This window comes from Lepisosteus oculatus, chromosome 6 (genome assembly GCF_040954835.1).
Source record: "Lepisosteus oculatus isolate fLepOcu1 chromosome 6, fLepOcu1.hap2, whole genome shotgun sequence".
In the NCBI taxonomy this organism is placed as follows: Eukaryota; Metazoa; Chordata; class Actinopteri; order Semionotiformes; family Lepisosteidae; genus Lepisosteus; species Lepisosteus oculatus.
The window spans coordinates 28,625,127-28,641,166 of NC_090701.1; the positions used below are offsets into that span (position 1 = coordinate 28,625,127).

At 39.7% G+C, this 16,040-nt stretch overlaps 1 protein-coding gene across 1 annotated transcript; it reads right to left on the minus strand.

The window, feature by feature from the left end:
- Nucleotides 1–4,017: 4,017 nt before the first annotated feature.
- Nucleotides 4,018–10,854, minus strand: LOC102690008 (lactose-binding lectin l-2-like). Its single transcript, XM_015354118.2, has 6 exons — nucleotides 10,758–10,854; nucleotides 10,273–10,343; nucleotides 8,845–8,945; nucleotides 8,134–8,262; nucleotides 5,571–5,676; nucleotides 4,018–4,338 (listed from the first exon to the last, which is right to left on the minus strand). The coding sequence occupies exons 2-6, from the start codon at nucleotides 10,331–10,333 to the stop codon at nucleotides 4,271–4,273; spliced, it is 465 nt and encodes a 154-aa protein (XP_015209604.1). The 5' UTR covers nucleotides 10,334–10,343; nucleotides 10,758–10,854; the 3' UTR covers nucleotides 4,018–4,270.
- Nucleotides 10,855–16,040: the final 5,186 nt, after the last annotated feature.

Below are 16,040 nucleotides of genomic sequence, written 5' to 3' on the forward strand. Positions count from 1 at the left end.
ACATTCTGGAAGGGTTGTGTTCATCAATATTTTTGTCAGTACTATACTGACATTAATCTCAAAGTTTAAATAAAAGGTAATCATTCTCATGCAATAATGCAGAGTATTTGTAATGCGAGCAAGTCTTTGGTGTAGTTTTTATAGTAATCCTCTGTTCTTTTCTCATTTTCTCCTTGGTCATGTTTTTCTGAAAGTTTGTATCACTGCTGTTGTTACGTTCCACATCACTACTCTAGAGGGCACTGCTGCCCTTTTCTGTTATTGATTGGGTGCTTTTATTTCCTGGTGTCTCTAATTTGTATGTTGGTTTAAAAGTCTAGTGTCTCCGCAGTTCTTAGTTCAGGCCTGGAGCTAGCCTGAGGGCATAGGCCTTCTATCCTATCCAATAAGGGTGTACAGAACTTTCAAATCCACTGTTCATGAGGGTACACCGGGTACATTTTGATTATGTGAAGTCTAGTAATTTTCACATTATAATTTACAGATGATGAGTACAAGCAAAGGGTGGACATTTTTAAAAGCTACCTAAGTGTACAAGATGAAAAAATATACCTTCATTGGATTTGAAGCAAGCAGCCAAAGGGAGTGCAAAAATGCAAATGACCTGGCCTTCCCTCAGGCTCATTCATCACCAAGAAGACAGCTATAATATCTGCCGGTAAAAAAGTCTGTTCAGAACAGTATTCTTTATTATCATCTGCCCGACAAAAATAAAAAACCTACATAAATGAAAATCTCATAAAACTAAAATCATGAACTCCATATCCTGAACTAGATATATTTACATCAGGTAGTACTCACTCAAGTCATCCAAAGTCAGGAATGCAAAATGATTTAATAGATTCCTGTAGATTAATCAATTATAAGTAGTAACCATTTTCCCAGGCATTCCATAAAGATCAAAGTTACGTTTTAATGGAGGAAGATTTTAAGCTTTTTCTGCCAGCTGAACACCTATATTATATGGATCTGGAACCTATGGCATCTGGATATTATTGGCATGAATTTTTAACAGAACGTGTGATAAATGTCTAATAATGAAGAAATTAAGTTACAAAATATTAAACTATGCCTGAATGTTCTGTAATTCTCTTTAACATGTTACCCAAAGGAAGGTCTTTGGTGTAGAAAAAAAAACTATTCACTTATTTAGTGCATTATGTTTAGCAGCTCTAGAATAATGTTTTCACCGGAAAGCTCACAACATTTTCACAACAAACGATAACATTTTATGAGAGATAAATGTAGATGTGGTCCACATAGATACAGTGCTGTGTGTGCTCTATGTAGTGAGAGAGTTGTTTGATGCACATCAAGTGTCCCAATGACATTTTCAGGCAAAACATAACAAACACATCAAGGATGAGGTGGACAAGGCTGAGGCTCTAGTAAGTAAAAATCAAGCCACAGAAGCAAGTTACAAAATCACAGAGTGAATTCAAGAAGAGCTTTGCTGCCTAAACCCACGTATGACACAACTACAGGGAAAGATATAGCTAAGATGTTTATTCATTATTTTGTGGAAAGAGGAATTTATATCAAAAGGATATTTTCTGTGATGACTGACGGTGTCCCTGCTATGGTCAGAAAACAGAAAGGATTTGCAAAGACCAAAGTGGATCACATTGACCATCTCACCTTAAATTTTCATTGTATTATTCATCAGGGATCTCCTAGTGCGATGATTTAGAATTATGAACTTAATAATGTGATGACTCCGGTGAAGTCAAAGAATAGTGAAATTCTTTGTTGTTCGAATTGCCTTAATGTACAGGCTGTTTAAGACTTTCTTTCAGGAGATGCATACAGTGCATACAAGGATATTGAACTTCATAGCAATGTTTGTTGGCTCAGTCAAGGGAAGGATTTGGCATGTTTTATGTACTGCCCTAATGCAATCAAGATCTTCTCACAGAAAAGGGTAAAAAGTACTGCAAGTGAAAAATGGGTTATCATAATCACCATGCAAATTAATCAACTCGTACTGAATATCCATATGACAGAGTCAACATAGGACATAGACTTGCAATATTATTGAGATGAATGATGTTTTTACAATATCTTGCACATGTGGGACAAATGTTAAGCCAGGATCAAATATCATTCTTCAATTGCCATTGAAATTCAAGAAAAGTGACATCAACAGTTGGGGTAACTGTGTCAGCTTTAGTTGATTGGGTGTGCCGGGAAGAATGACTTCAGTCTTTTCACAATTAAAATCAAGAAAATTTTGAGTCATCAAGGTTTTGATGTCAGAGATGAAATTAGAGCAGAGACAGCCACCCTGATCTCAGGCTTTGAATGGATATAGATTTGTGTATCATCAGCAAAGCAATGATAATTCAGACCATGTGATCTTAATAGCTGAATAGCATGGGAACATGTAAATGCTGAATAGTAGGGGCCCCAGTATAGAGCCCCGAGGAACACCAGACTTTACAAAACCAACTTCAGAACTGAAACCCCTAGAGTGACAAAGTCTTGTCAATCAGTAGACGTTGAACCATTAAAGAGAAATGTCAGATAATGAACATTAGCTAAGCAGTTTTGAAAGAATAAGAGAAAAATATTTTTGCTGAATTATTACACCTCTATGGTACGGCCTCTTTTGCTATTTTCTGTGAAGGCTGTTTCATGCTCATTCTCCTCACTTCAGTTCAAAACTGTGAGTCTGTTTTAATTAAGTTTTAATAATCTTTACTGTATGTGGTTATGGTTATTATATTTCTTCTGTGGTTACTGATATCAAATGTGTAGCCAGCATTTATATTAATGGTTTAAATGTAAGGGAATTTCCTTTTTGTAAAAGACTTTGTAAGCACTTTTTAGTGTTGAAAATAAATCTTGAAGATTTTAATTTTGCATTGCTCCCCAAAAGGATGTTTTTTTGGAACACCTAGTCTATAAGTTTACATGGTCCTAAACCCTTACTATTCTTGCATAAAGTCTTTCCATTCCTCCTTGCAAGTTTCTATTAATGAACCTCAATAGCATTCTGTAACACAACTTTTGTTTTGTCCACATTAAGTAACAAAGTAGTTTCCAACTTACTGCTAATTTGAACTTGTTTTTTATGTTAGGTGTAAAGGGAGAGATAATTTAATTCTTCGAATGATCTGGGGTTTCTGTTGGGTCAAGGCCTATTATTTCACTTAGAATAAAGTGTTATTTGTGTGCCTTGACAAAGAGGCCTGGTTCCTCTCTCTGAATGCAGAGCAATGTGGCTAAAGAGGGCCCTATGATAAGAGACATTGTCAAATTGTATCTATGCTGCACATTTAATGATACATAGCACAGATGGGCTCCAGCCAGGCACCAGGCTGTTTTCTTAAAAAAATACTACCAAGGGCCAGTTGTTTGCTTGTGCGTGGAGTGGGTGACTTTGAGGGTGAGACTTACCAGAAAAAACCCTTAATGGGGAGAAAGTAAAACATTTTATCCCGCAAGATTTATGAGTGGTATTTTATGTGTGATGTTCTCCAGTGGTTTTCTTGGTAAAACTATGGTAAAGTGACCAGTTTGACTTGGCTAAAACCGTTTTGCTTCTATTTTATGTGAAAAAAAATATGTGGAGTGATGTTGGTGTCCTGCCGTACACATCAAAAGAATCTGGGAATTATTGCAAGAGGTCCTTCACCTACAGTATGTTGAGGGTGGTGCTGTGTGTTTATATTGGGTATACAGTATATGGAACATTTAATGAGAGTATTTTTTGCTATCTCTTTTCAGGATAGCAAAACAAGTCCTGAATTGTAAGGTCACTAACTGTGACATGCACATGTACCCTCACTACACTAGGTATTGAGATAATTATCTGATCTACTTGTTTAAATAATTAATCTGTTTTTTCAGAGGACATGACCACTGTTGGGTACATGAATGATTATAGCTAGGTCATAGCGCTTATTCCGAACATTTAATTCAAACATGTTAACAAGCTTGAGTATAGAGACTCTTACATTCTACATACAGTGTAGAGTAATATCTGCTTAAAAAAAGACAAGAATTACATATTCCTCATTTTCTGATGTTTTATAATTTCCTCTCAGTCTGCTCCACTTACATATTGTATGCTCAAGTAGAAAACAAAGACTTGGTATACAGCAAAGATTTATTAAAGAAAAAGAAATACAGTAACATTTACTGAAAGATGCAAGAAAGTACCCCCATCATCCAAGCAATATTAATTCAGTGTAAGTAAAATTTTAAGTAAAATTTCATGAGAATCCTTCTTTTTAGTCCCTTTATACAACAATGGACCAGCTCCTGTTTAAGGTACCACGGCACAGATGTAAGGATATTGATTGTTGCAAGAGATGTCATTCCAGTTCGCCTGACCTAAAAGACAAAAGAGAGAGACTAGAGATGAGTATTTATCAATATCTTCACAAGCCTTAAAAATTCTGATAAAAACCTTGTCTCTGAAGGCAGAGATCTTCCTCAGTGGTGCCACAAAGTGATTTGAAAATACTCACAGGATCAAGGTGATCTTTGGTGACCTACGGTATTTTAATCCCCTTCTCCTTTGGCATAGAGGGCCCATAATGAAATCAATTATGCAGCTAAATCTTGCAGCAGTTCATCTAGCCATTCCAAATGGTGAATAATTGTAAATGATCACAGAGTTATTGTAGAAAATTTGGACAGATGCTGTGTCAGCTTTACTGTTAAGGGGTGTTTTTTCAAGATTTCTATTATTTAGTTTTTCCTTCTGGTCTCAAAATGTATACGTTGATGTGACTTTGATCCCTGCACAGCTGTTGGGATTTGGCTTTATGAATCACTTGGATGAATTGGCCACTGGATATTCAAAGACAACATAAAGTTAAATAATATAAAGGTTACAGAGGTACTCCAGAATACACATTGTGATCATAAGCCTCGTGGAAAACTAGAAAAGATTCTTTTTAATCACTTGCAGGATTTGCAAACAGGTTCTGGCTATATGACTGCCAATGAAACACTTATGTTTGGGAAATCCTCTCACAATCATGTGTCAAAGGTGTTTGGTTACCCCATTTGTTCGTGGTGCATATCAGTCTTCTGCAATTCCATGTTGTGTTCCTTACATTGCACAAGATCCTATTTATGCTAGTGACTTCCTGTTGCAATCTCCAATCAACTTGTGTAATTAATCTGATTAATAATGCAAGTAATCAGAGGTCTTAGGTCAGAGGAGATATGTACAAGTATGCTGTGGATGGATTAGCAATCCAGCAATGCAGACAAAATGTTTATTTAACTACTAAAAGGGTGATGATCAGCCTCTTCGGAATTGCCTCAGGATTGTGAAGATTATATTACACTTCAGGATAATTTGACACGTATCTAATGTGAGATATTAAAATATTTGATCATGTTTGTTTTTACATACATGTCACTTTGATTGTCACTGCATCTTTAAACACAGTCTTGAACTTATCTGATCTGTGAATATCTCTGATTCACCCTTTTTATTTTTCATATTCCATGCCTACACTTTACTTTCTAACATGCCTTCATTTAATAAAATTGAAACCAATAAAACTGTGCGTCTTGAAATAATATTAGAAGGAGATTATTCTTATTACCCCAGTATGTGTGTACACAGTTTTCAACTCCAGAGCTGTTGGGCTCAGTGGGATTCCACTTGGTGTAGTCCCATTTGGATCCATCACTCCAGAGCCATGTGCCCTCCTGCACCACCACACCAACGAAGATATAAATGAGGAAAATTGAATGAAATAAAGAATTTAGTTAAGAGTCAGCTTCAAACATTTTCCATGCAGGTATAACATACACATTTTATCATTTAAGCTTGATATACAGCTGACAAAGCATTTTCAGTTCTTACCAAGCAAATATTTACTGATGATACAGATGATCAAAGGAGTGTTGCTAATAATGACTAAACTAAATGACACATCAATATTAGAACCTCAATACATAGCCGTGAATGGCTGTTTTCCTAGTGATGTTATTAAGCGAACTTCCATGGGGATGGATCATAGGATAAAATGGGCCTCATGGCAGAATAAATACAGTACACACTAGGAACAAGAAGAGTGGAAGAACAAAAAGAAGGAAGAAGATAGAGGAATCATCCTCATCTTCAGAGGATATAAATGAGGAAAAATGAATGAAATAAAGAATTTAGTTGAGAGTCAGCTTCAAACATTTTCCTTGCAGGTATAACATACACATTTTATAATTTAGAGGAAGCTCTAAATTATAAAATGCTGTGGAAATGTACCATGAAAGTTTTCCTCTTTCATAAGGCCTGAAGCCAAATTGTGTCCAAGATATCTGAACATGGAAAGAGAACCGTACTCTTAATAAAGTTTGCAAACATATTTATTTGTGGAATTTCCTATGGAATCCAGAGTATAAAGGTGCCTGTCCTTGGTTAACAATGCTAATTCTTTAGAATTTTAACATTGGATGTCTAAAAAGACTTGTAAATGTGTTACTTGTAATTCGTTGGTTGAAATAAAAGTTAGTGCTGTCTAAGTTTGCCTCATGGTCACTGTTATCCAGCTGTGCCATAGAATGAAGAAATTACATTAAGTGCCTTGGAGTAATATTTCCTGACTATAAAGCATGAAAGTGTTCGTGAACTTGAGAATTTAAGTTGGTATGAGAACCCGATTATTATAATGGTTTCATTATTTTAGAATTTTAACCCCCAAACACCTTACAATATTTAAAGCACATGGTGTACCACCACGATCCATTATGGAACAGCAGGAATAAAAGTTATCTTAACAATCACGTTTGAACATATGACTATGGTAGGTAGCTTTAAATACAGTAACATGCAGCACTCATAATGTAAAGACCATTTTTGAGGCAGAAGCTTTTGGTATTTTTGATACTCTTGAAGGCCTGAAAAGGATTTATTGGAATAAGGGACAGAAGATTTCATTAATGAAGATGGGCAGTAGCCTTAGCTGAAGATGTGAAGAGCTAGAGTCAAGTAGAGGAGCTGCTGAAGGGAAGCTGATACTGTATTTCTAGCTTTAAACACACTTATGAGGCAAATGTTGAGAGTGAAGACATCTGAGTGTGGTCCATGGAGACAAGAGGCCGTGAAAAAATTCCTCCAAAGGCAGATATAGTGAATTTGAGCCATGAGTGGAGAAAGTTTTCCATGGGAGGGAAAGAGGGTGACACTGCACCGTCTTGCTCACCAGCTGGGTGGCTAGGACTGATAAAGAGCAGACTGTTCTGTTTCCCATACAGGACAAGCAAATATCATCAGTGAAGTTGGTTTCTGTCTTTGAGGTACAAAGAATGAATAGAGAAAGATAACAAGATTAGGCAAGACATTGCTGGGCAAGGTGGGTGGGATTATGGCCAGGGGCACAGTTGCAGTGGAGCTCCATGAAGAAACAGGAAGAGAAAGAAAAGGAGCACCAGGTGAGAGGATCTGCTCAGATAACCATTCAGCACCAGATTCTAATTAAGTATTTGAACCTTGTTAAGAGAACTTGCCATTCTGTGGATTTAGGAAACTCTGATTTCCTTTATAAAGAAACCCTAGTTTTAAAACGGTCTCTCCTGGTTATAAGAAACATTTTTTAGAATAGGGAGAAACGGTCCCAATAAGATTTGATCATCCAGATTCATGGGAACAGATTCATCATCAGTAGGTCATTCTCAGTTTTATTTACAAGGCAGATATACTGTATCTCATTGGTCTTTTAGGTATTATACCATGTTAGATTTTGAATTCCTGGTAGTAATTTAGGATTTTTCTGGTTGCTCAGAATGTATGGCTCTGAGACACCTTGTTTGTAAATAGAGTAATTTGTATGTTGTATTTTACTTAGTGTATGTTTTTTTATTATTAATAAATATTTGTTTAGCCCAGTATACCTGATTAGAAACTCTTGCACCAAGAGCTGTGCCAGAGAACAAAGATCTCAGGTGCCTCTAATTATTAAAACCTCTCAGATATATTCTTGGCATATATTTTATAATTACAATTTGTTTTAGTTATTGATTTTTCCAGTCTATTTTGTACAACTCTCCATTTTCTTAAGCCCTTATTTGTAAAAATATACCATGAACATGAAGGATGTTTGGAGCTGAATGATACACTGTACTGTGGTTCCTGTTTGTATTTTAAGTCTGTAGTGACTAATACTATACCTTCACACAGTCGCTACCTCCCAGCCAAGTTGGATTTGCTCCCCTGGACTTGATGAGTTGCAACAGAAAATTGTGTTCCGCTTCACTGTGGACTGAGGCCAGGTTTCCTCCATATCTGATACAGTCCACCTGGGAAGAAAGAGGTAGATATCAGCATGTGTGCACTGTTCTATGTCTGTTCACCACTCTCAAAGTGTTAGATGCCACATCTCAGGCAGTATTTGGACAGGTTGTTTTGCTGGAATGTTGTCATGTCAGGATGAGGCCACAAAACAATCACTAATTGTGGTCTATTGAGTTGAGTGAATGTGTATTGTACTTAAGAATAAGCCTTAATTAATTGTCGGCACCACAGTTATTAGTTATTACTGCAAAGTGCCAGTGCCTCAAAAGCATTGCTCTATTAGCAAATAGGTCACATTAGTTAATTTCTGTGTTTTTTTTGATAAATGTTCTACTTGCTTGACATTCAATAGAGTAAATCACCTGGTGATTTAAACACTCTGTAACAATGAATATTTAATTCATTACAACAAAACAAATGTGCAAAGAAAAGGTTGATCATCAAGTAATATTACACTCTATTAATACAGGGTTTACTAAGTTATTTATTACACTATCACAACTGAGTTGTGATCACACGTAAAAGAGGTGTGAACAGATATCTATATCAGTTTAATCAGATAGTGTGCTGTCCCCCACACTACATACCTCAGCATCAGCCCATATTTTGGCTTGTGCAAAATGTTGGAAGCAGCGGTCTTGGAAGCTCACCCAGCCTGAGGGACATCTCTGGCACACTTTTCCTAAGACTGTGGAAAAGAAACAGGGTCAAGCAATGGAATGGTTCTGAAATGGATTCAGAAACGTGTAGCTTGAAAGGTTATGATTTTACTACTACCCAGCCACAAAGAAGAGAATGAAGGATAAATCAGGACTGAAATATGAAATATGAATCTGACAAGTGGTTGTGAAGACCAATTGAAAGAGGAAGGAGATAAAATGAGGTTTAAAATAGATGGTATTCTAAGAGTTGAATTCCAATGACAGTGTGAAAGTTTGAAAACTGTATAGAAATTTGATGATCATTCAGAGATGGAAAAGATGTCAATCTAGCTTATGGTTATCTTTTGCTTCTGGAGTTTCTTTGTGGTACAAGGCTAGGTAAAGGATGTAAGGAGTTACAGGTAGGTTAGTGTAGTCACATTGTCTGTGATTTACAGTATAGGAGTATATTTAATTGGTACTAAGTCAGTTTTAGTGGCAGTGGTATATAGCTAAAATATCAGGTTGATATATGTGGAGATCAGTAAGCCAGACTATGTTTCAGGCTGAAAATTTCTGATTTCTCCAGTATACGTACAGTATGTATACATGTGGGATACAAGGAAAAGAAAAGAAAGATCAGAATAGTATTTTGACATAGAGAGATACAGTATTGTAACTTTAATATAAGATCTTACAAACTGCCTGTGCCAATGAATTACTCTTTCATGAACTGAAACTGTTTTAGGTGAAACATATAAGGTACTGAACACCTATTAAATAAAAAATTGAGTTTCTTTTTAAATCCTCTAGTTTGTGATTGGTTTTACCTGAAAGTGTTTTTGTAAGGACAAAACGGTGACACCTTTTTAGAAACAATTTAGGGGGCAGGCTCACCTGTGGAGAATTATTGATGAATACAGTCCTGTTCAACTTACAAGATTTATGTCCACTTCTGGTTGCATTTAATAGGTGAATGCTGAGGATCTACAGCATGAACAGTACAGATGCACAATAATGGACTCTAAGGATGGGTTAGGTTGTCTTAAAAAGATGTACAGTATGTGTTTCTCCTTCTCCTTTTAATTGTTATTAATATTCAAAAGGAGAAGCCAACTCCTACTTATGTCCTACTAATATTTTAATAATTGGAAAGATAAGGAAATCATTATTTACAAGATAAGTTGTATTAGAATTTTCACCAAACCTGCTGTGATTAATTTCTTATATGTGATTTGGGATATTTTAGCAGAATTTTGTTTTTGCAGAATTTTGAATAATGTCCCACATACCCGGGACCAAGCCACCCGAGTTTCACTTCAAAGAGACATATACAGTACAAAAAAGGTTTTATGGAAATACTGGTCCTCCTACCTGAATCCACACTGAGTGTGAAGACAATACAGAGCAGTACTGTTGTAGGAAGACGGATCATGGTGACTCTCCTGCACGCAATACAGATACAGGAGAAATATTGATTCTTGAGTGCCAAATCCTTGTATAAGGAGACCCTTGTTTCAACTTATTTCTGTACATCATTTCAAGCTAAAGTTCTTAAGAATTGTTAATCATTTGCAGGGCAAAATATTCATGCCATATCTTTACTTTATCAAATTGTAGAACTAAGAATTCACTCATTGTCTCACAAGTACACTATTGTTGAATATGTCTAAACACCTGTTAATTTCTCTACCTACAACTGTAAGAATGATGCATGAATCCTTATTTGTGTACTGTAGCTCTTGGTAGTATATGGACTTACAGAATTAATATTGCCAATTTTTTTTATAAATTAATATATTATTTACGAAACCTATCGACTGGGTAGAGCAGTCAAACAGCAGGTATTTCTCTCTTACCTGTAGGAAGTGATTCTGTAGTATGTTCTCTCTGTTGTCTCTGTGTATTGATGGTTGGTACCCAGACTCTGCTGCACAGCTCTTATATCAAGATCAAGGAGGATATGTTCTGTTGACAGGCCACACACAAAAAATAAACATCCTTATTGGTATGTCCTTGCAATGTGAATTGCTAAGTCCTAGTAATTTGATTGCCTTAACAAAATATTTAATGTTCTTTCATTAGTCCTACCAATTTACATAAGATATGTGGGGGATTCCCCCTTCATTCAAATATTGAAATTACTTTCTTCTAACTGCCGCATATCACTGTCATATACAGTAACTGCGCATAACCTGGGTGGGTGCTGAAACTCAGAGGTTGATTAAAATGATAACATTATTTGAGAATTAAATTGTTATAAAATTTAAGAAAACCGTAGCGGCGAGGCTTATTAATAAGAAAGAATTAAGTGTTCTGAGCTCACCCAAATGAGGCCTAATCTCTGTTCATCTCTGTGGTGCAGCCACAGAGAAACTATTCATGCAGGCTGATTTAAGGTTTCCTTTGATAAGGGACAGCTCCCAAAGGGGGATGCACTTAGCTAAGCCTGGCTATCATGATCAATGGTCATCCATTGGCGCCTATCTGTCTAGGGAGTGCCAGATGGACATCTGGACTGCATTCCTAAGTGTCAGGAGTAAGTGACTCATATCTCACCTTGATCAACCAATCAGGGACTGGTAGGGCCGAGTAACCCATGCGGGACTCTGATGCCCATGGAACTTTCAGCCAATCAACGAGCTGAAGTTCCTCCAGGTAAAAACAGGCAACACAGAGAGCCTGAGAGATTCTGGAGAATTCTGTGGACTTTTCTAAAGGGAATTCAAAGGAGAATTCCAGGGCAGGACGGCCCAGGAGCAGAAGGCTCCTCTTGATATATGTAACACTTTGTAACTGACTGAATATATACCTTTTGTATTCTGATAACCCTCTCGATAAGATCTGTTAGGTTTATATGCATATTCTATGTATTAATAAATGTATCCTCGTGTATTAGTACCTGTGTGTGTGCGTTGTTTGAGTTATATCTCATGGTTGGATTCTAAATCTATCAAAAGAATCATTTTTGTGATTTACTGCTACAATTATTAATTGTCCCAGTTAGTGCCCAAACCCTACCGAACTGTTGCCTTCAGAGAGCACACTACATTTTTTTTATTGGCGTCCCTGGGCCGGCTATGGCAACGCTACATTTTTTATTGGCGTACCTGGACGGACTATGGTAAGACTGAAATGAGTCAACCAAGCGGAATAATTCAATATAAAACGCCGCGGGTTTCATACACGACAAAAAAGTGTGCTGAAAGCCAAAAGGAAAAAAAGTCCCCTTGCTCTTTCAGCAGTGCTTGATTGTTTTGTGATCTTTTGCGATCTACCGGGTTGATTGCATACTTGATCTTGTGGTTTTCTGTGGTAAAACCTATGATTTCGTACTCAAAAGTAATACTCTTTAAGTTTAACCATGGTTGCTAAAAGGTCTGAATTCGAGTCGCTATTAAGCACTCTCTCTAGCAGCGACAGGTCTGACCACGATCTCTTCCATATCTCCGTCAGTGGAGAAGCTAGGAGAATAAACCTCCATTCTCTGAGAGAGCTAGCGAAGGACATAGAGAGATTTGACCCTGCACTGTCAGAGAATAATATCGAGAGTTATATTCAAGACCTCAGGTATAACCTGCAGTATCTGCCAAACGCCACAGAACAGGAGAAAGTGTTTCTGGTCAGGAAAACTACCAGCAGAGCTATACATGAGTGGATGGCTAGGCAGATGAAAGAAGTCTGTAATGACTTTGAACAGCTGTGTCAAGCACTTATCGAAGAATACAGTGCGTTTATTGATCCGACTGCCGCGATAGCCGCCGCCCTTAACATTTAGCACGAGAGAGCAGAGTCCCCTCGCGAATATTACGAGAGACTTAGACAAATTTATTTTGCAGGGCGAAATGATGAGGGTTGCGAAGAGAACACACATTTCAAGGGTTTATTCATTGCCAATCTCCACCCATCAGTCAGAAAGATGATCTTAATGCATACAGATGCACAGACTATGAAAATGACTGATATTAAGAGATTCGTGCATAAAGCCTGGGAGTATGATGTCCAAAGTCGCTCTGAGCAAAAAGCTGTTAAAGCGACTGTGTTCGCCGTCAGAGCCAGCAGGGTTAATTCCCTCCTGCTCGAAGGAGCACAGGCTCCTGAGCTGGCTAAGCCCCGTTCCAAAGCAGGCACACAGGACCGCACCCAGTGTCCTAAGTGCCATGAGAACACCGGGGGAGGGAAAGGGATAGAAAAGGCTGAACAAAAGGATTCAGTAGCCGCCCTCCTGGCCAGGCTTTAACAAGCTTTATTAGGACAGGGACAACCGCTCCCCAAGGCTGCTGGAAGCGTGAATGAGCTGATACTCTCCACTGGAGGAGGCGGAGACCTGCCCCCTCTCCCTCCCTCAGTCTATCTGATTGAGCGGAAGGGTTCCTGCCTGGATGAGGTCAGCCACTCCCAAGCAAGTGCTGACTCCACCCCTGAAGTCACAGAGCAGGCAGTAAAACGCAGAGGAAAAGCAGGAAGCTTTTACCTCAAGGCTGCCATGGGAGATGTCTTACACAGTGAGACACTGATTGACACTGAGGTTGAAAGGTGTTTGATGTCACACGGCAAGCTCAAACGGGTAGAAAAAGAAAAGGGCATGCGACTCAGAGAGGAACCTTTGGTGGATCACCAGAAAGGCAAAGTGTGGAAACCGGTCAAGGCTCCTAAGCCTTCTGTACAGAAGGAAAGGGGGGCCAAGAGGCAGACCTTGCTCACACAGTGCCCACCGAACACAGAAGCCCGTGCGGAGATTCCTTCTGTTCCCTCTGGACAAGAAATAAAAATATTTTCTTGTTCCCCGGATATACAGGAAAGTCGTGTCCCGGCTGAGGTCACAACAGCCTCCCTGCCACAGGAGCGGTGCTCCAAGCAGCCGCCTGATCCACCAGGTAAAGCACACACCTTTTACATCCCTAAAGAGGAGCAGATCTCCCCATCTGGCGATGTGAAAGGAGCTTTCCCTGTGCACCATGGCACCCAAGAGGGGTCAGGACCACCACCACACAGTGGTGGAAGGGATCCAGATGGCAGGAGAGCAGGTTGATGATGTAGCCCTCACCCTTAGACCTGAGAGGTCCTCTATTAGTGAGGATCTGCTTGAGCAGCTGTCACAGGGCCACCGCTAGGTGCCCCTGGTGCAACATTCACAGGTTAGACAGGAGGTCCAGCTGGACGCTGAGACTACTGCGCTGTGGACACACCTGATCCCAGATGCCGATTCCCTCTGCTGTGACCCAGGGAACCTGCAGTCAGGTAACATTATTTCTCACAACTACCAGGTAGTGAGTGAGACTGACCTGATTGTTCCTGCCTCAACGGTAAGGTTTCCAACACACCCAGTCCCCAGGAAGGGACAGGGAATGAAAGCCAAGCTGGTTTTCTCACAGCCACCAGCTCAGTCTGTCAGTCTGAGTCTGACCAACAGTGGTTCAGCCAGACTGGAGCTGGATGGTCAAGCCACCCGCCTGCCAGTGCAGGACATCGCAAAGAGGGGTGTCAGAATCCCCACCTGCACTGACATGGGCCTGGTGGGTGATAGTAAGTTCAAAGACAGTGAACTAGCTATCCCACTGCTGGGGCAGCTCCCTGAACCCCTAGCAAGGGAAGGGGGGAGCGAGCAGGTGTCCTACACCCACGCCCAGCGAACGATTGTAAACATGCTGATAGAGGGATTCCTCATTCAGGAAGTGTGCAGGATGGACCTGAACAGTGAGAATGGGGTAACAATCCCAGATCATTCAGGTGCTCCAGATGACCACTCAGCCGAGGGTCAGGCATGCTCCACCGCTGCACCACTCCTTGCAGGGTTCCTAGAGCACAGGCATGAACAAATCGAAAAAGCAGATGCCCTGGAAAAGGAGGAGCAGCATCAGCAACTGCGTCAGATCTCCCCAGATTTCCAGGATGTTGGTGCCAGAGATGCCACAGGGCATACTGAGAAAGACACCATGTACACGCTGCGCCAGCTTAGAAAGGCAACAGTCACTCAGAAAGAGATGACTGGGATCAGCCACCCGAAAAGACTTTTGGGAAGACGGATTGCTGCCGCCACTGTTGCACATTTGCTTTTTCTGGTAGGTTTGTGTGCTACTGGCACTCTCACCCTGACTGCCCCAAGAAGGCAGACTGTATCAACAGCAGCAAAGGCTGGAAAGCTTAGGGAAAACCCTACAGGTAACTTCCTATGCAACAGGGTTAAACCTTATTCCCCAACCAGTGGACATGATTGTTGGTGTTATACAGTGGGTTTATGCTTGTGTGCAACAGGCCAGAATGTTGACACAAGACCTGTTAAGGGAGTTTAGTGCCACTGTAGCCAGTCTAGCCATGGCACAATTCCCAACCCACTTGATTCCACTCTTCTCAGTAGAGGAGTATGTGACATTAACCCCATCGCTCATAGCTCACCCAGAAGGCACTCCAAGATTGAATTCGGTTCCAAATCTTGAGATGGTATAGCTACCAAAGCTATCCATTGGCTGTGTCTAAACGATTCACCAATGAAGGGTGTAAAGCTACTAACGAGCAGAGGGAGGTTAATGAACCCCATGAAGAGCAGGTGGGAAGTAAATGGCTGGTCAGCACACCACATTTAACTGTCACCATGACTTGTGACAGGCATGATACAGCTACCGCAATGTAGCTACCTAATCAAACAGTTTTCCTGCAAGTTCCCGAGGAGGCCACAGTGCTCTTGAACTTAACACTGTACTGTCTAGAACCAGACAACATACATGCTACCTTTGACTCATTCATGCTACCCAGAGTACATCTTGATGTGAGTGTACAGCATTCAGAGTACATCCAGTCAGAGTACATCCAGTCATGATCCAGCTACCCGCCAGTAGTGTTACAATAACAACAGTTCCTGTTCCCAGCCACCCTGATGAACCACGACACCTGTGTTGGGCACCTGCTAGGGTGGTTTGGAGGTTTGTTCCATTAAAGCAAACTAACTACCTGTACCTGTATCTGGGCTTCCTCAAAGTGGACATTTTGGCACTTGAGATGGTGCTGACTAGGGCAAGTGATGTGTTGTGCTTATGCTGGATATACTGTAGATTAATTTGCATATAAATAAAAAAATTCAATTTTATCTTACCAATACTTGTTTTCACATCTTTAGAGTGGGTTTGAAAATTAGTCTTTTTTAG

What these genes read in the sequence shown, in the direction of transcription:
- LOC102690008 (XM_015354118.2), bottom strand. Translation starts at nt 10,333, where the DNA reads ATGATCCGTCTTCCTACAACAGTACTGCTCTGTATTGTCTTCACACTC. An exon ending in CACACTCAGTGTGGATTCAG is followed by an intron (nt 8,946 to 10,272) that starts GTAGGAGGACCA and finishes TCTTTTCCACAG; the next exon opens with TCTTAGGAAAAGTGTGCCAG. An exon ending in GAGGTAGCGACTGTGTGAAG is followed by an intron (nt 5,677 to 8,133) that starts GTATAGTATTAG and finishes GTGGTGGTGCAG; the next exon opens with GAGGGCACATGGCTCTGGAG.